General features: G+C 52.1%; 1 protein-coding gene across 1 annotated transcript in view; it reads right to left on the bottom strand.

Annotated features, from left to right (window-relative positions):
- Positions 1-19,061, bottom strand: part of CACNA1H (calcium voltage-gated channel subunit alpha1 H) — a 111,665-nt gene that overhangs the window by 70,785 nt on the left and 21,819 nt on the right. Inside the window, exons 6-8 of the mRNA XM_066560570.1 lie at positions 12,087-12,179; positions 8,864-9,617; positions 3,742-4,157 (exon numbers count right to left, since the gene is read on the bottom strand). Coding sequence (XP_066416667.1) covers positions 3,742-4,157; positions 8,864-9,617; positions 12,087-12,179 — 1,263 coding nt within the window. The remainder of the gene's footprint in view (positions 1-3,741; positions 4,158-8,863; positions 9,618-12,086; positions 12,180-19,061) is intronic.

A 19,061-nucleotide genomic window follows, 5' to 3' on the forward strand; every position in this document is an offset into this window, starting at 1 on the left:
GCTCTGCACAGCAGTTCTGGGGTCTCCTCACCTTCCCCAGGAGCTGTCACGGGACAGGGTCCCCTGGAGGGTTTGGAACAATGCTTTGGAATATGTGTTAGGGAGAGATCCTCCCCTGGGCAGGCCCTGGCACAGATTCCCAGAGCAGCTGTGGCTGCCCCTGGAGCCCTGGCAGTGTCCAGGGCCAGGCTGGATGAGGTTTGGAGCCCCCTGGGATGGTGGAAGGTGTCCCTGCCATGGTGGGGAGGAATGAGATGATGATGATGATGTTTCAAGTCCCCTCCAACCCAAACTATTCCATGGTTCCATGACTCACTCTGTGCACCAAAGGGAGTGGTGCCATTTAGCCAGGAGCAGCCAGGTGAGCAGACTGGTGGGAATTTCACATTCCCACAAAAACACAGACTGAAGTCCTGAGGGGCCCTGGGTGAGGCCAGGGCTCTCTTTGTGTGGAGGCAGCACCCGAAGCTGTGGCAGTACAACCCCAGCTCCTCCTGATCTCTGCTCCCTCTGACAGGATCCAGGGAATGGCATGGAGCTGTCCCACAGGAGGGTCAGGTTGGATTTCAGGGAAAGGCTCCTCCCCAGAGGGTGCTGGCACTGTCCAGGCTCCCCGGGGAATGGGCACAGCCCTGAGGCTGCCAGAGCTCCAGGAGGGCTTGGACACCACTCCAGGGATGCCCAGGGTGGGATTTTTGGGGGGGTCTCTGCAGGGCTGGATGGTCCCTGTGGGTCTCCCCTAACTCAGGATGTTCTGTGGTTCCAAAATCAAAGAAGTCCCAGGAGCCAGGAGGGTTTTGCCTCCAGTCCTGGCACCTTCCACCTCATCCAGCAGAGCTGGACAATGATGCTCCACTGCCTCAAGAGGGCTCCGTGAGACTTCTCTGCAGAGCTCTGCCGCGTCCCAGGATGAGAGGAGGAACAGCAGCAGGACCAGCCAGCCCTGCTCCATCTCCCCTCAGAACCCCTCACCCTCCCCACACACACAGCACTGAGGCTTTGGCTCAATAAAAATCGATTTTCTGTGTCCATCTACCTGCAAAGCCACTGGGGACTACAGAGAAGTTGGAAAAGGAAAAAAAAAGAAAAAAAAAAAAAGCAAGAAGCCAGGAGTAAATTGTATAAAAGGGATTGGGCATTTCCCTATGGACACTAAAGTTTGGGATGGGCTTCCCTGGGGCTGCTGCTCTGCTTTGTTTGCAGTTTGATCCAACGGGACAATGGCCTAAAAAAAAAGTGGTCAAAGTCAAGAGCAGAGAAGCTGCTGAAGCTGTTTCACTCTGCAGAAATGTTGGGAAGTGTTGGTGGGACAGGTTTCCTAGAGAAGCTGTGGATGTCCCATCCCTGGACGTGTCCAAGGCCAAGTTGGATAAGGAGCAGCCAGGGACAGTGGAAGGTGTCCCTGCCCATGGCAAAGTGGATGAACTTTAAAATTCCAACCATTCCAGGATTCTGTGGTTGTGTTCTGCAGGGATCCAGCAGAGCCCTTCCCATGCTGCCACCAGCAGAGCACAGGCTCCCCTGGATTCCCTAAAAACTGCTCTTGGAGTAACTTGGAACAGCAAGGGAAACAGAGGAGAGCCACAGAGCAGCTCCTAAGTCCATTTAAAACGGGAAATGGCCTCTGGATTGGGCAGGATGGAGAAGACAACAACGGCAACACCCGCACCTGGTTCCAGCCTGGAGAGGGTCAGAACTTCCCGCCTGGAACACTCTGGGGGCAGCCCCCAGCCAGCTGTGATCCCACTGCTGTTCCTGTCAGGCTCATGGCCCCAGAGGGAGCCATTCCCCCTCCCTCCACCCCAGAGCCCAGCTCTGCCTCTGGGGCCCTGTGCCCAGACACCTCCTCCTGCTCTCCACACCAACCAGCCCCACCCCAGCCTTGCAGCCAATCCTCACACGAGGGGGGCTCCCAAATCCCCCCTCACTTTGCCCACAGAGGCCACAGAGTTTTGTGCCAAAACCCAGAGAAGTTTCCTGTTGGATTTGGAGAGTCCCTCAGCCCCTGGGACACCACTGGGAGGTGAGGTGTCACCAAGCTGGGCTCTGACACTCTGCACCTCATTATCCCAGTGTCCCAGGCACGTGGGAGACCTTTTCCAGGTTTCACTTCGATTTTCCTCCCCTTTTATTGGGCAGTGCCTGTGAGCAGAGCTGGCAGGGATCTGCCACTCCGCAGCCAAAAAGCTTCGGAATCTTTATTGCCATTGGCTTTGAGATGCCCTAAAGCCAAGCTTTTACAAGGTAAAATCCAATAAAAGCCAGCCAGCTACAGCTCTCCTTTGTTAGCAGCAAGGCTGTAATTATCCCAATTCGCTTTTATGGGACTGACTGGGGACACACTCCATGTGATCCTGGATTTTCTCCTACTGCCTGCCTCAGGTTTTCCCCAAGCTCCCATCACGGCAAAATCCAAGGGCTGACAAAGCTGTATCTGCCTGACAAAAGAGTATCCATGCAGAAATGAGGGATGAATGGCCTATTCGGAAGCCACTGACAAGGTGTATTTCCCAATTTTAGAACTTCTCGTGGAACAACGAAGCAGGATTCAACAGGGAGCTGACAGGGACACCTTAATCTCTGCTGGGTTTGGACACTTTGCTGTAATTCTGATTTGTCGTTGCACGGTTGAGGTTGTTTTAGCTGAGTCCTGTTGTTTTTTTTTTTTTTTTTTGGAGAGAAAATAAGTCTCAGCCTAAAATAGGGGAGGTTAAAGCACAGGAGTGGAGAGAAAATGAAATAGCAGCACTCCAGAGGGTTTTTTGTCATGGTCCTGAGCAGTGCTTAATCCTGGGAAATGATGGAGAAGGAGCTGCAGAGCCTCTCTCGTGTCCTGCCTTTGGGTAGATTATGCTGCTCTGCCTTTCCTCATTCCCAAACACACAGACCATGGAAGAGAGGAGGAGCAGCACTAAAAATAACCCTGACCTGGTCATGACCCTGCAGGGAAGGTTCTGGGGAAGCACTGGATGCCTTTGATCCCAGAAAAGCAGACCTGGCCTCGTTGGGATGCGTTTCCTGCACCTGACACAGAGGTGACATGAGAAATTCCCGAGCACACCTTGACAAAACAGCGGAAAATCCCCAATTTTTCCAAGCAAGAAAAGCCCAGAAGAACAGAACTTTGCCAGGGTGACCAGGTGGAGATGCTCTCCTGTCTCAGCTCCCTCTCATGGCACAGCCCCTCCAGTTCCAAGCTGTCCTCAGCTCCTGCTCTGCTTCCTGCCATCCCAGCACTGGGAAGAACAGCACCATTCCTCTTCCCCCCCTCCAAAAACTTCAATAAAGTCCTACTCACACCCTGTGAGAGCAAATTAAAGGGTTTGGAGCCTTCAGGGACACCCTAATTTCTTTTTCTTTGTTGCTTTTAGTATTGCCTGATAGTTTAAGTCTTATTTGAAGCTCTAGATCAAAGAAGAAATTTCTGCCTGGGTTATCTCCAGCACAACCATCAGACCAAAGGTATTTCCACTACAAAAATTCCTACTTGTATGAATAATTCCCAGCCAACGAGCAGCCAGGCTCTGAGCAGACACATCCAACACACACATTTCAGCTCTGCACACCCCAGCAGCACTTCCAGGCGTCTCACACCCCAAAGGCTTCTCCTGCTCCTCATGGGATCATTTTCAGTCCTGTTTCCAACCACAGAAATCCTCGTTCCTCCTGACACCGCTTTAGAGCCACCCCCAAACCACTCTGCAGGAGCACCCAAACCCCAAACCCTGAGGGGTCACTCACCTGCTCGTGGTACTCGATGCCCATGCTGAGGGTGTTGATGAGGATGGCGATCATGATCCCGCGGTTGAAGTACTTGCTCTCCACGATCCTCTTGAGTTTGGTGCCGAACGCCTTCCAGAGCTTCACCACCTTGTTCCTCTCCTTGGCCTTCTTCTTCTTCCTCCTCCTCCTGCCCCGCTGCTGCTGGAGCTGGTCCCGGTGGTCCCCGTGGCGCAGGTCCTGCGTGAACTCGTAGACGCCATTGCTGTCGGAGTCGCCGTTGCTGTCGGAGTCGCTGAGGGCGAACTCGGGGTCGTCCAGGAGGCTGGCACAGAAGGGACAGTCCTGCAGCTCGCAGCTCAGCCCGGGGCCACCAGCGCTGGGCAGGGCCCCGGCCGCGCTCAGCCCCGACAGCCGGCTGGGCGTCCGGCAGAGACCTGCGGGGCAAGGGCACCGTGAGACACCGAGAGACACTGAGAGACACCGAGAGACATCACTGTGAGACACCAAGAGAACCACTGAGAGACACCAGACACTGAGAGCCACCAAGAGACACCACTGAGAGACACCGAGAGACACCACTGAGAGCCACCACTGAGAGACACCCCTGAGAGCCACCATGCGCCGAGAGCCACTGTGAGACACCAAGAGCCACCACTGAGAGACACCAGACACTGAGAGCCACCAAGAGACACCACTGAGAACCACCAAGAGACACCACTGAGAGACACCACTGAGAGACACCAAGAGAACCACTGTGAGACACCAGACACTGAGAGACACCGAGAGACACCACTGAGAGACACCAGACACTGCGAGCCACCATTGAGAGCCACCATGCACCAAGAGCCACTGTGAGACACCGAGACACCACTGAGAGCCACCATGAGATACTGCTGAGAGCCACCACTGAGAGCCACTCTGAGACACTGCTGAGAGCCACCATGCACCGGAGAGCCACCACTGAGAGCCATCATGCACTTAGAGCCACTATGAGACACCACTGAGAGCCACCATGCACCAAGAGCCACCACTGTGAGCCACCATGCACTGAGTCACCATGAGACACTGCTGAGAGCCACCATGAGACACCACCAAGAGCCACCAGACACTGAGAGTCACCGTGGGCCACTGAGAGCCACCATGGGCCACTGAGAGTCATTGAGAGACACCATCAAGAGCCACCATGCACTGAGAGCCACCACGTGCCATAAGCCACTGAGAGCCACCACCGTGAGACACCACTGAGAGCCACCAGACACCGAGAGCCACCGTGGGCCATGAGCCACTGCAAGACACAACTGAGAGCCATCGTGCACCAAAAGCCACCATGGGCAACCAAGAGCCACCAAGTGTCAGGAGACATTGTGCACCAAAAGCCACCATGCACCAAGAGCCACTCACACTGGGAGCCACCATGAGCCACCACATGCCAACATGAGGTCATTCCCCCTTGTCCTGTTGTTCCCTGGGAGCAGAGCCTGACCCCCCCTGGCTGTCCCCTCCTGTGAGGGAGTTGTGCAGAGCCACAAGGTCCCCCCCAAGCCTCCTTTTCTCCAGGCTGAACCACCACAGCTGCTCCTCACAGGAATTATTCCCCAGACCCTAAAAACACCTTCCATCCCTCTATCCTCCCAGGCAGCTCTGGTGGTTGCCTCATTTCCCCCTCTTGGTCCCTTTTCCCACCTTCTACCCCCTCCACGGGCTCTCCATGGAGTGTGGCCCTCATTTTGTGTCCTGGGCTGAGGGAAGAGTGACGGTGCCATCCCTCCCTTTCCATTATTCCTGATTATGCCTGGGCAGCTCCCATCACTAACGATCTCTGAGCGCTATCAAGCTGTTCCACCCAATTTAGCCACCACTGCCATTTAGTTCCTAATGAGGAGGGAGAGGGAGAAGGGACCAAAGGTGGCTGCTGGGATCACAGCTCAGAGAGTCACCGGGTCCCCTCTGTCTCCTTCAGCCTTTAATAAAGCTCAGGTGGATTCGCTGCCTGAGGCACAGGGCTGAGCCTTCAGGGGGATTTAAAATCAAACACATTTTGTGGTGTGAGGAGAAATGCTGGCTGTCCTGGAGCCAGGGAATGGAAGGACAGGGACAAGAGTAACTGGGATGATTTGGGTGGAACAGCACCCAGATTTTATTTCCTCATATTTAGGAATCCAGTCCTTAAGTTTCCTCATATTTAGGAACCTTATTCTCAGTCTCCTTATATTTAGCAACCAGATATTAATGGCATGAGCACAGGATGCTTCCCACAGAATTCCATTACAGCATCAATTCCTTGCGATTCAGGGACATAAGGCAAAGGGACAATCTTCCCCTCTCACAGAACCATGGAAAAGACCTCTAAGCTCACCTCTAAGTCCATTAAACCACATCCATAAGTGCCACATCCACGTGGTGCCTGTCTGGAGGTGGGATGGCGACCACTTGGATCAGTTTTGAAGCAGTGGCTGCTCCTGGCTCTGGGCCCTGGAGCTTGGAGCTCACCCAGCAGGAATGCTGATTCCAGCCCCAGCTCCAAACCAAGCCAACGCATCCCTTCGCTGGAAAACCAGGATGTGACAAGAGTCAAAGCACATTTTCCTGGCCTGAATGTCACGTGGGTATCAGTGGCCTTCAGAAGGGCCTTGGAGGACGGGCCTGGCTCCTGGGCATTGCGTCACAGCCACAGCCAGGATCAGGAATATTTTGCCCCTTGCACAGTGCTCCTGCTCAGGACTGACTGAGCCAAGGGGGGAGAAGGCTCAGCCCAGCCCCGGCAGCAGCACAGGCAGGGGGTTTGCCAGATGGCTTTTAATGCTATCAAAGTGTTAAAAATGATATGAAAAGCCCTGGCGCCGCAGATGTCTTCAAAATACCAGAGTCTCCTTGGCTGCCTGCTAAAATAACCTCCAGCATTGCAGGGCACGGGAACACGGGGAACAGGCTGTACTCGGAGCTCTTCAAATCCACAACAAAAGAGGCAGGAGAATGCTCTCTCCCACCACTGCATCCTTCCCAGCAGACACCAACCTGGCCTCCAGCTGGGGCTGGGAGAGCCCGGGCTGTTAATGCTCCTTAAAGCTCTCAATTAGCACTTCTGTGCTCTCCCTGCACAAGTCTTGCACTGAACACGCTCTGCTTGTTGGCTTGGGAAAAAAGAGAGAGAATTAAAAACTCTTTGTTTCCCCAAAAAGGCTGAGGGAGGGTTGGGAGAGCTTGGGATTCTTGCTCGTGGCTCCTTTGCTGAGTTTTAGGGATGGAGGAATGGGAACTGTGGGCTGTGCCTGGAAGAGCTCCACTCTGGTGCTAAAAGATCATCCCAAAGCTTGGAAGTCACATCCAGAACCCCTGGAAGTCACATCCATCACTCCTGCTGCAGAAGTGACCCTGACCCAGCCCTGCAGGAGTGGCTGAGTGGGAAGAGGGGCCTGGAAAGAGGCAGATCCATGGAAGGGAAGAGCTGGGCACTCACAAGGTCTCCAGGTCTGCCCCGAATCCCTCCCCAGCCCGTTTCCCTCAGGGGATGGATGAACAGCCTCTCCCCACCTTCCAGCCCTTCCCAGCTGTGAGCACACTTCTGGAAGAGACAAAACAATTCCAGGAGATTTGTTTAAAGGATTTTGGCATCCTCTGGGCTGAAATCCCTCTGTGGAAAGAGGACACTGTAATTGCATTATTAATGACAACTCAATCTAATCCCAGCTTTCAAAGAACCACCCCAGGCTGCAGGAAAATCCCCTAAATCACCGAATTGGCTTGGGGATGTCACAGTTGGGACCGAGATTTGGGCCTTTCTTCTCCTAAAAAGGACCCCAGCAGCAAGCAGGAGGATCCAAACTCTGATTTCAACAGCTCTCCTGCTCCTTTCTTCCCCAATTCCAGCCTTCTGCAGAGCCTGGGTTTTTATCTCAAGGTAAAAACGCATTCTCCTAAAAACCTTCACTAATTGGCACAGCTAAGGATGAAGCAGTGATTTATAAAAAGTCCTTGCTGAACAACAGAACTGTTGGCAGTAACCTTGCCCCCCGTGCCAAGCTCCCGAGCGTTCGGAAGCGTCTGCCCGAGGCAGTTTCTATAAACAATCCACTTTTACCCTTTTGTGTGGTCCTTAAAAACAACAAAATTAACAAAGGCAAGCCTCCCGAACTCTCTGTCAAGCAAGCTTTCCTGTGACCCCCTCAAAGCCAGGCTTGGTATTTTTTCAGCACATCCATCACCAGGGTAAATATTTGTGTCCATGCAGACGCAAATAAACAGTTTTGGAAAACACAGGCATTGAAAAAACCAAATGACGAGTTTGGCTTAAAGAGATTAAAAAATAGAAGCTGGATCTTTGTGACTTTTCACTGTTGGAGGGCTTAAGAGTATTTTGCAGCTTTTAGCTCCAGCCACGAGGACTGGAAAAACATTTTATAAAATAGAAATCCAAGTGTTGCGTGTAATCACTGCTCCAGTGGGTGATTTATATGTGAGGAGAGATAAAACCTCCCTGGCTGTGCTGGGGTGGCTGCATCTGTGCAGAGAGGATGGGACAGAGGCACTGAACTGTTCCCCAAAATGCTCCCCAGATTGAATGGAGCCCCAAATCTGCAGCAAAACTCAGTTCCACATTTCTTCTGCACACAGGGAAAACCTGAGATGCGCAGCTCTGCTCCTGTCCTGCCCTCCACACGTCCTCTGAGCACTGAAACTGCTGCTCCTCCTTGCCAAAAAGAGATTCAGAGGCTCCAGGGCCCAGCAGAGCAGAACTGGAAGTGTCTGGTTCGAGTTCTTTCAGTGCCTGCCTGTTTTAAACGCCTCAGTTTGCTTTATCTTATGCTTCTCCTGCAGATTCCACCTGCTCATCCTTTTCAAGGCACCATCTCCCAGCCCCTGGGGGTTCTCTGCTGGAGCTCCAGCATCCACTGCAGGTGTAATCCCAGGGGCTGCAGAGCTCCGGGATTGGGTGGGAAGAGTGGGAGCGCATCCAGGATATCACAAAGCACACGAGAGCTCAAACCCTGAATTTCTAACCACAGCAAAGAGGCCTCCAGCAGGATTTACCTGTCCCACAGCACACTCCCAGCCATCCCAACCCTCAGCACCTCACATTAAAACCTCAACTCTGGAGCCATTTGCCCTTCTCCCAAATAAACCCCAGCTCTGTTGCCCTTACCATGCTCTCCCACCAGCTGCTGCAGCTTCCCGTACGAGTCCAGGCCCAAACTCCCAGGGCTGTTCCCCACGGCCGCCGGAGAATTCCCGTTCTTCTTCCCTTTGGGCAGGGCCGCAGAGCCGGCCCTGCCGCCGGGCGAGGGCAGGATGGTGGGGTAGTTCATGCTGCCCTGGCTGCCCAGTTTGCTGCCCACGGGGCTGCTGGCGGCCCTGCAGCCCCCGGGAGGCCCCTCCACGTGGCAGTCGGCGTGGTAGATGCTGTGCACGGCCCCGGCGGGGCCCTGCGGCCTGGGCGGCGGCAGCATCAGCTGCCGGCCCGGCTTCATCACCTGCAGCTCCAGCTCGCAGAGCTCGGGGTTGGCACGAGGCGCCCGCGGGCTCCCGTTGCTGATGTGGTAGTGGTGGTGGTGGTGGTGGTGGTGGTGGTGGATCAGGTGGTGGATGGAGGTGATTCTCCTCCTGCTCCGCTGGCTCTGCCCGCCGCTGCTGTTGGGGTTGACTTTTTTCCGGCGTTTGCTCTGCCAGTTGTTGTAGAGGCGGATGGTCCTTCTCTTCACCTTCCTGAAGATGTGGCAGATGTACTTGAGCAGCTCCTCGTAGCAGCTGCCCGGCTCTGAGAAGCTGGCGATGGTGCTGTCGTTGGACAGGTAGCGCGCCCGCTGCTCCTGCATCAGCTGGTTCTCCCGCTGCTTGGTCTCTGAAAATTGGGTGGCAATCACCACCAGGCACAGGTTGATCATGAAGAAGGAGCCAACCTGTGGGGAGAGCAGGGGAGGGAGTCAGCAGGTGTCGGAATTCAGGCTGTCCTGGATTGCCAGGACCATGCCAGGGGGCTCAGAGACCCTGGCACAGAGCCCAAGATGCCTGGGACTTCGATTATGACCCATGGAAAAAGTTACCAACCTTATATGAGGAGCTGCAAGGTATGAAAGTGTAAGTACAATAATAAATAGTTTGTCACAAGGTGGAAAAATCGATTTTTGGCGTTTTTAGAATGGAGGTTCAGGGGGCAAGATGGAGGAATCTTGGTGTGTCCAGCCTTTCTCCTTCTTCTTCTTGACCTCCATCTTCTGCTGTGATGTTGGCACTTTTAGATTGGTTTAGAGTAGAAGCTCACTGTCTAACATAGGTGATAGGTATTGGGAAGTTATGGTAAATATTGTACACGTAGTTTTTAGTATAAAAAGATAAAACTTGTTTTAGTATAAAAAGATAACACCTCCCCAGAGACAGGAAGTGTGCCTCTGTCTGTCCTGCCTCAGCAGGCCAGAGAAAGAATTTTATAGATAAGAAACAATAAACAACCTTGAGACCAAGAACTGAAGAGTTCTAACTCCTTCTTTGACCACTGGGCTGGGAAAAGAGACTTTCTAAGGTATCTTGGGGTCACTGTGACCAGCAGAAGCCCCGAGAAGCAGGGATGGCACAGAGTGAGGGAAGCTCCTCACTGCCACACGCAGCTCTTGGCAATCCTGGCATTTCCAAACGTGCCAAATCCCAGGGGCTGCTCGCCAAATGTGCTGCCAACGTGCGCCTGAGCTGCTAAATCTGCTCTGAAGCACGATCAATGATTTTAGCAACAGCCTTCTCCACTCTCCTCTCCTCCAAGCAGTGACATTTGCTAACACAGGTGTAGGAAACACACACAGTGCCCAGCACAACGTTGCTTTGGACATTCACAAAGGTCTTGGAAAAGACCTCTGGGATCATCAAGACCAGCCTATGACCCGACACCTCCTCATCAACCAAACCATGGCCCTGAGTGCCACATTTTCCCCTCTTGGTCTTGTTGTTAATCACATCCAGGGATGGTGACTCCAGCCCCTCCCTGGGCAGACCATTCCAGTGCCCAATCACTCTTACAGTGAAGAATTTTTTCCTGAAATTTGGCCAGCCTGCAGGGAAAGACGATGTCAAGTCCAATTGGTGCTGGTTTGAAACATCCTCTTCTCTTCTTCAATCATTTCACGCCCCAAAAGAGTGTGAAATCATTTTGGGGGTACAGTCAGGACCCATGGATCTGTGACCTTGTGCTCCTGTGGCTCCCTGACACAGAAAAGCATCTCCAGGACACTCAGTGCTCCTGAGGGGCTGATTCAGTCTCTGGATGAGCTGATGTGCTCTTGGGGGACACCAAGTTCTCAAAATCGAGTCCCAAGGACAAGACTGTGATGTGACCTGAAGCTGCATCCTCCCCTCAGCTGTGGAGCCCACAAAGTGATTTTTCACCACTCAGAAGGGAAATGTCCAATGTTCCCAGCAGGGAATTGGTGCCCTGAGGGGTGAAAAGGGAGTGACCTCAGGGCAGGGCCAGCCCTGGGCATGGATGGATTGAACCTGGGATTTTCTGGTGAATGCTCAGGGAAGCTGTGTGGAGATGGTTTGTGGTGCTGCTCTCCAGAGTGCAGTATCAGCCTGGATGCTGCCAGAGGAGCAGCAGAGGTGCCTTTCCCAGCTCCAGGTGACTTGGGCAGGAGTCACCTTCTGCCTTTTCCACATGGATCCACTTGGAGAGAACAGCTCAGTGGAGTGGAGTGTGAATCTCTGCTCATGGCCCATTGCCCCAGCTCAGGAATCCCTGACTGCTCCAGGGCACTCTCACCCTGCTCTGATCCAGGTTTTCCCACTCCTGCTGGGAACCGGCTGGACTTCCCAAGGCCTCCAAACCCACCCTGACAAGGACAGGGTTACCTGGAAGGACTGGCCAGTCACAAAATCACTTTTAAACACCTCCTTCCCCACCTGCCTTAAATATTTCACTTTTCCACTTCCTGGAGGAGGTTGTGCCCTTTGAAAACGAGAACCTTGTGAAGATGGACTGGTAGCTTTGGAAACCAGAACCTTGTGAAGATGGACTGGCAGCTCATGGAGACAACCCCCAGCACCTCCAGTGGGTGATATTTTGATTTTAGGAATGTGAGAGCTCAGAGAGGTGCAGTGCTGCTATGAGAATTGTTATTATTTAAAGGGTTCCAGGTGAAATTGAAAAGTTTGAGGGGTCTCCAAAGAAATGAGGCTCCCTCTGGCACATTGAGGAGTGTAAAGGAGGAAAAAAAATCTGGATTTTTGGGCACAGACACGTCCAGATGAGAAGACCAAGAGTGGGAAGGCAAGAGGGAGGGAAAATCCTGAATCCTGCCTGGCTCTTCCCTGTGGAAAAAAACAGGGAACAACTTCACCCCCCCAAGGACAAGGAATAGGAGAATCTGCCAAGTCATACTTACTATGATAAGCAATATAAAATATATAAAATTGTAAAAAGAGTGTGCATCCATCACGTAATACATGATGTCCACCCATCCTTCCAGGGTTATCACCTACAGGGAGACAGAGAAAAAGAGTGTGAGGACAAAAGTCACCCCAAAAGTTGTTAAATATCCATTTTCCCATAGGGCCAGGTACCCATCCCTCCACAGAAGCTCTTGGGATCCATCCCAAGTTTGTTTGAGAGAGAAGGAATGGGGCCAAAGGGCTGGCCTGAGGTTCCTGCAGGAATCTGGTACAATTAAAACCATGAAACATTCACATAAACCACCTGAAACACTGGTTCTGAGGCAAAGGAATTCCAAGGAGGGATCAAAATCCCAAAAAAAAACCCAACTCCTTTCCCTGCAGAGATCTGGAGTTTTACCTCAAGCTGCTGTTCTTGTAATGTAACCCAGAAAATTCCCACATTTTTAACTTGATTTTGTTTCTGCAAACGCAATTTCCTTGTTGATTCCTCCTGGCTCAGCATTCCAACTGCACCACCACTATCATAGTGGGAGAGCATCTGAATGGAAGAGAGGCTTTAATTAAATGTAGACTTGATTTAAGGCTCGTTTTCTCAGCCTTCCTTCCACTAAAAAAAGCAGCTGAGGGTTTAATTAACACCACCCAGGCTGTGTGCACAGCAAAGCGAGCTCTGCCACGTAATTTACACTTTTTATTTAGATAAAATACCCCAAACTTCCAGTGCTGGCTTGCTACTAGAGCTGAAATTCCACCCTGGAACTGCAATTTCCATCAGAATCTGAGCTCCTGTCAGAACCCACTCCCAGGGACATCCCCATCACCACCCCACCTGAGCCTGGGGGGCCTTGGGAAACCCCACAATTTCAGTGGCATCATCCCTGATTTAAACCACGTTTGCAGGGAAGGAATTGCTGTGGGAAGAGAAGGGGTGTAGGGGATTTTCTGCCTGGCGTGTCCCCAAAAGCTGATCCATAAACCCTGAAGCAGTGAATAAAACCTTGCAGGGAACTGAGGCACAAATCCATGAATTCCCCGGATTTATTTTTTTTTTTACTCGAGGAACAGAAGGAAACTCCTGGATAAGGATCTTCAGGACCCGACCACACATTCACACAACCATCAGAACCCAGAGAGCAGCTCGGGGCTGCTGCCTCTTTGGGATTTCTCACCCTCAATTCAAAATGCTGATGTTCTCCCAGCATTCTTCTGACCTTCCTCCCGTGGAGGTTCACCCCACTGAGTGAGGAGGCAGCACAGCTAAAACCAACCAAGCTCATCTGCCAAGGAGGAGATCGTTTGTGAAATTTGTCCCTGCAGCTGTTTCCTGTGTCAGGGCTGTTAAAGGCTCAGGGGGATCAGGTCTGACACCTCGGCTGCTTCCACAAACTGCTCCCACCTCTGCTGCTCCTCCTCACATCCATCAGCTGCTCTTCCACACCCCACCCTGGCTGATCAGCCAGCACTCAGAGCAGCAGGAAGGACTGGCCAGTCACAAAATCACTTTTAAACACCTCCATCTCATGTCCTGCCTGAAATCTTTGTGGTACCTTCCCCTCCGGCCTTAAATATTTAAATTTTCCACTTCCTGGAGGAGGTTGTGCCCTTTGGAAAACCAGAACCTTGTGGAGACGGACTGGCAGCTCCTGGAGACAACCCCCAGCACCTCCAGTGGGTGATATTTTGTTTTTAGGAATGTGAGAGCTCAGAGGGGTGCACTGCTGCTATGAGAATGAGAATGCTGTGAGAATTACAGCACTCAGCAAAGCTTGGCTTCCCAGAATGCTTCAGGTTGGAAAGGGACCTCAGAGCTCATCCATCCATCCATCCATCCATCCATCCATCCATCCATCCATCCATCCATCCATCCATCCATCCATCCATCCATCCCATCCATCCCATCCATCCCATCCCATCCCATCCCTGCCATGGCAGGGACACCTCCCACTGTCCCAGGCTGCTCCAAACCCATCCAGCCTGGCCTGGGACATTCCCAGGGCTGGAGCAGCCACAGCTTCTCTGGGAATTTCATTCCAGCCTCTCAAGGAAGAATTTCTCCCCCAAAATGCCATCTAACCCTGCCCTCTGCCAGTTTAAAACCACTGCCCCTTGTCCTGCCACAAACAGCTTTAACAAAACCCCAGAGGATTCTTTACCCATCATTTACCCCAGGATCAATCCAGGGCAGCTTTTTGTCCCCATTTTCCCCTTGGTGCTGTTATTCCCATGGGTGGGAAGGGGTTAAACTGCCTGGGTGTTCATCCATGAGGAACAGCACAGCAATCAAACTCCTCCTGCCCTTTCCTGCCTCTCCCTGAGCACATTTACAGAGAACAAAGTCCTTTTGGGGCAGGTCCTGTGTCTGTGAGGGCTCTGTGCACAGCTGAGCCTCCCGCAGTCCTTGTAGGGTCACAGAGAACAGAGGGATCACGTCAGGAGGTGACACCAAATCTCTGCCCCTTTCCCAGGAATTATTCCCTCTGTGCTGCCCAGGCTCCATCCCTCCCTTCCCTCTGGATGCTCAGAAGGTTCTCCAGCCATTCCCACTGACAGACGAAAAACCAACCCAGGGACCCCAAAAATACGGGATGCACCTCTACACTGGATTTGGATTTAGCTGGAAATCCTCAAATCCAATGGATTAAACCCATTAAATACAGAGAAAGAAAAAGGAGTCACCTGAGGGCTTCTGAGCCAGCACTGAGGGCCCACCAACCCTTGCAGGGATATTTTTGTTGCATGAGAGGCAGTATTTCCCACGAGAATCAATCAACACCCCCTGTTCCTCCTCTGGAGGGTGAAAAATGCTCACCAAGCTCTCTGAATATTCCAGGTGTAATCAGAATTTGTGTTATTTACTGCTCATTGGTAAAGCAGGGGGATGCAGGAGGGACAAGGGGACCTCTGGGGCCTGTCGTGGTGTTTGGCACGTTGGGGGATTCATTCCTGGGCTGCCAGGATCCAGGAACAGCAGCAGCTCTCCTGGAAAAGAGGAGGCTCCCAGACATCCAGCAGGGTTTTTAATCCCAAAGCTCTGGGGAAATGCAGGACAACACGTGCACAGGCACCTGCAAGGGCTGGGCTCCTTCCAGCCTCATTCCCGCTGGATTTCAAGGACTCCCCGAGGTCATCTTTCCCTGATCCAAGGAAAAATGCACATCCCCAGCAAGGCCCTGGTGAGACGGGAACCAGAGCACCAGGACCTGCCAACAGCTGCTCTATAAACCCCCAGCTAAAGCCTTTAACTGGTTTTGGAAGCCAAACTGGGGCACCTGCAGGGTTTGCTGCTCTGATCCCACCCTCAGAGCAGCTGAGCTCCCATCCCTGGAAGTGTTCCAGGCCAGCTTGGATGGGCTTGGAGCAGCCTGGGAGGGTGGAAGGGGTCCCTGTCCAAACTGGAGGGGTTTTTTTCCGCAGCCCAAAGCCCTGTGGGATTCCATGGACTCAGAACCAGCAGCTCGGGGAGGTTTTCCCAGCACTGCTTTGCTCGTTCCACCGAGGAGAAAGGACTTTCTCCTCTCTTCATGCCCACTCTGATTAATCCACTTCACTGCCCTTCCAAGCCCTCCAGGGACGTCTCCCAAAGCCCTGGAGCACCTTTCCCGGTGCTTCCCAATCTGGGCAATCCCTGCTCAGTAATTAAAGGCTGCTCAAGCCCTGCTTGTTCACACGGGGCCCCGTTAAGGAGCCTCTCCAAAGGCTCCAGTTCAAAGGCTCCCACCAACACAACCCACAATTATTTGTCAGCCAGATAAGAGGGTGAGAACTCGCTCCCAATTCTGCTTTGATGGGAAAGATGTGCAAGGCACAGGAAAATCAGCAGCTGCAGGGCCAGAGCCGGGAGATTCAATTAAGATGATTGGCAGGGTGGTGCTGGAGGTGCTGCTCCTGCTCCTCACCTGGGGCACAGGAGGTACCTGGGAAAAGATTTCTGCCTTGCCAGGAGAACAGGGCTGTCCTCTCACCCCACTCAGCTCCTGGGTGATGCTCAGGTCCTTCCCTGCTCCTCCAGTTCTTTACCCCTTTCCCCAGGGTTGGGTTAAATAATTTATCTCCCATTAACGCCAATAAATCTCTCAGTTTTGCCCAATTCTCTCTACCCTCAGTGCAAGAATTTAACAGAAAACTCCCTCAGGGGAACACAGAGAAAGGTTTTGATTTCACTGATGCTTGGCTTGAACACTCCCTGAGCACCTGACTCACAGGAGCAGGATGAGTGTGGACAAAACCCAATCAGATTTAATTTTTTTAGGTCTTTGCTGATTCTGATCCCCCTGCTCTGCTCATGCCACAGTAATTTCATCAGCTGTAATAAAGATGCTCGTCTGATTTATAGGAGAGTAATTGGGGACAGAATCAGATCTTCTAGGCAAGCTAATCAGAGTCAATCTAAAACTCCAGAGTGAAAATCACGAGGGAAATGGAGATTAAAGATGCTGGCAATTAACTCAGACCTCCTCAGTGCTCCCAGGGAGGCAGCAGGTTTACACTGCTTTTCCTGGGGTCACTTCAGAGCTTGCACAGAATGATTTCTTTTATTGTGTCGAGAAGTTTTCATCATAAACCCTCTTTCCTTTGAGCTCTGCCAAAACCTTTGCAAGTTCTTGGCTGCAGCCGACTCCAAGAGAGCGGGACGGGTTTTTTATATTTTTTTTTTTTGCTCCAGTGTCAGATAACAAAGAGCAAAAAGAATCATCCAGGGGGAGAAAAGCCTCGTTCAAACTCCAACTTCCACGAGTCAAGGGCTGAATTCCTGGCTGCTAGAAAGCACCAGGGGCTGGTGCCAGAGCTGCAGCTCCAAACCCACCTCCAGCTCCATGGATCAGTCGAGGGAAGGTTGGAAAGGCGCCGTGCGGAGCGAGCCTGGGAAGATCAGAACCCAGCACAGGGCACACAAAACTCCAGCCTGGAGCTGTCTCGTGGCAAGATTTCCCTGCTCTGATTACTTGAACAAAATTCATTTGGAGTGTCAGCCTCCCTGAGCAGGCACCCAAAATCAGCATCTCTCCCTTATTAAAATCCTGATAAAATGCAGCTCTGGCAACCAGAAATTCCTTCTGATTCCAGGATTGCAGCTGCTGGCTGAGCTCAGTGCCTGGCTGAGGCAGGAGATGCTCTGGAAACCCAGAGAAAGCCACATTTGAAGACTTCATCTTGACTGACACCTCTAATTTGCACTCAGCCGCTTTTTCTTCGGCCTAAATTGAGTCCTTTGGGGGGAAAAAAATGGGAATTATCTGCATCCAAATCAATTATCCTGAACCCAACAGCAACTCTGAGCATGGCCATGAGTGTTTGGGGTCATTTAGTTTTTATCTCCTCATTCCCCTGGCTCTGTTACGAGGCTTTTTGATATTTTATTTTCATCAAACTTATCAAGATGGGATCCAGTGCTATAAATTGTGAGAGTTATTAATTACCCTGATGGCTTCAGGAAGTTTTATAAGGCCTTTAGCTTCTATTTCTGAAAGCCTCTTATCTGAATTTCACCCTCTTGGGCAACATGGATTTGGCTCCCAAGCACTGCCCAGTGAATATTCCAGGGAATATTGCACAGGCAGAGCGAGCTTGGCAGATAATCAAATCCCTATTTTTGAAGCCAACGTCACAATTTTAATTATTTCCTCCCGAAACATCTCGTTAAGGAACCTCTGTGGCCAGAAAAACAGGTTTATTACATTGAGAAACATCCTTTGAACAGATGCTTTTCCTTTCACTTCGAGGCCTTGTCATTTCTTTATAAATTGAGCCTGGCAGAGCAGGAATCTGCTCTGAAAAGTGGCCCTAAATGATGGGGGAAAAGGAAATTGTGCTTCTTTCCCTGTCTTGGGCTCCTGACCTGCCAAATCTGGTCCCATAAAGGCGATGCCAGGGCAGTGCTGGCAGCTCCTGGTGGATTTTGAGAAGCAAAGTGGGAATTGAGGTGTGGGGTGAAGTCAGACACATCACTGATGCTGTTGTTTGTCACCCCAACCCTCATGGAATGGTAGCCCTGGGATCAAAACCAGCCCAAATCCCAGTTTGGCTCCAAAGGAAGGTGAATTGTTGTTTCACACTAAACAATGCAAAGCCCTCATCTGACAGCAAAACCTTCCCTGATTTCCCTCAGCTGCTGCTCCATCAAATCCCACCCTGCCCATATTCCCGAGTTTGACGATGATCCCTGTCCCCATGGATTGTGAAAGGACCCTTGGCAAAGGGAAGGGTTTAACTGCTCACCTTGGGAGCCCCACAAACCCCAGATTTCTGTCAGAGCCCAGCTGGGACAGGAAGGGTTTGCCACGAGGGAAAGGGAAGGAAAAGCAGGCCGAGATCTGTGCTCCCAGCTGAGGGGATTTTACAACTGATTCCAAAGCAGATCTGGGAGGATCAGGCCAGGAAATGAGGGTGAAGGAGCTGCACCTTTGGCTCATGGGAAAGGTCACAGAGCAGATTTGGGGCAACCAAAGCAAAGTGAGATTTCCCTGTGAGAATTATGGACTTATGGAATATCCTGAGCTGGAAGGAGCAGAGTTCAACCCTGACACCCCAACAAGCCCACCCTGGGCCTCCCTGGGAGTGGTGTCCAAACCCTCCTGGAGCCTTCAGGGCCATGACCATTCCCTGAAGAGTTGTTCCAGTGCCCCAGAACCCTCTGGGGGAAGAACCTTTCCCTAGAATCCAACCTAACCCTCCCTGGCTCAGCTCCAGCCATTCCCTTGGGTCAATTGTTGATGTTCCTCACAACCAGCAGCTTTCTGGTCTCCTGACTGGACTCTGGTTCCAGGTTCTGCTGCAGGACCCCTCTTCCTACTCCAAACACAAGAATCCATGACTGAGGTTGGATGAAACTCTCCCAAAACTCCAGAGGTTTGGAAGCCCAAACTCCATCTACAGGAGGTTTTAATTCCATCCAGCACCCCCACGGGTCATGGGACCACTCCTGGCATCAGGGTGGCCTCTCTGCCCTGCCCTACACGAGACAACTC

Source organism: Molothrus aeneus, chromosome 16, assembly GCF_037042795.1.
Source record: "Molothrus aeneus isolate 106 chromosome 16, BPBGC_Maene_1.0, whole genome shotgun sequence".
Taxonomy (NCBI): domain Eukaryota; kingdom Metazoa; phylum Chordata; class Aves; order Passeriformes; family Icteridae; genus Molothrus; species Molothrus aeneus.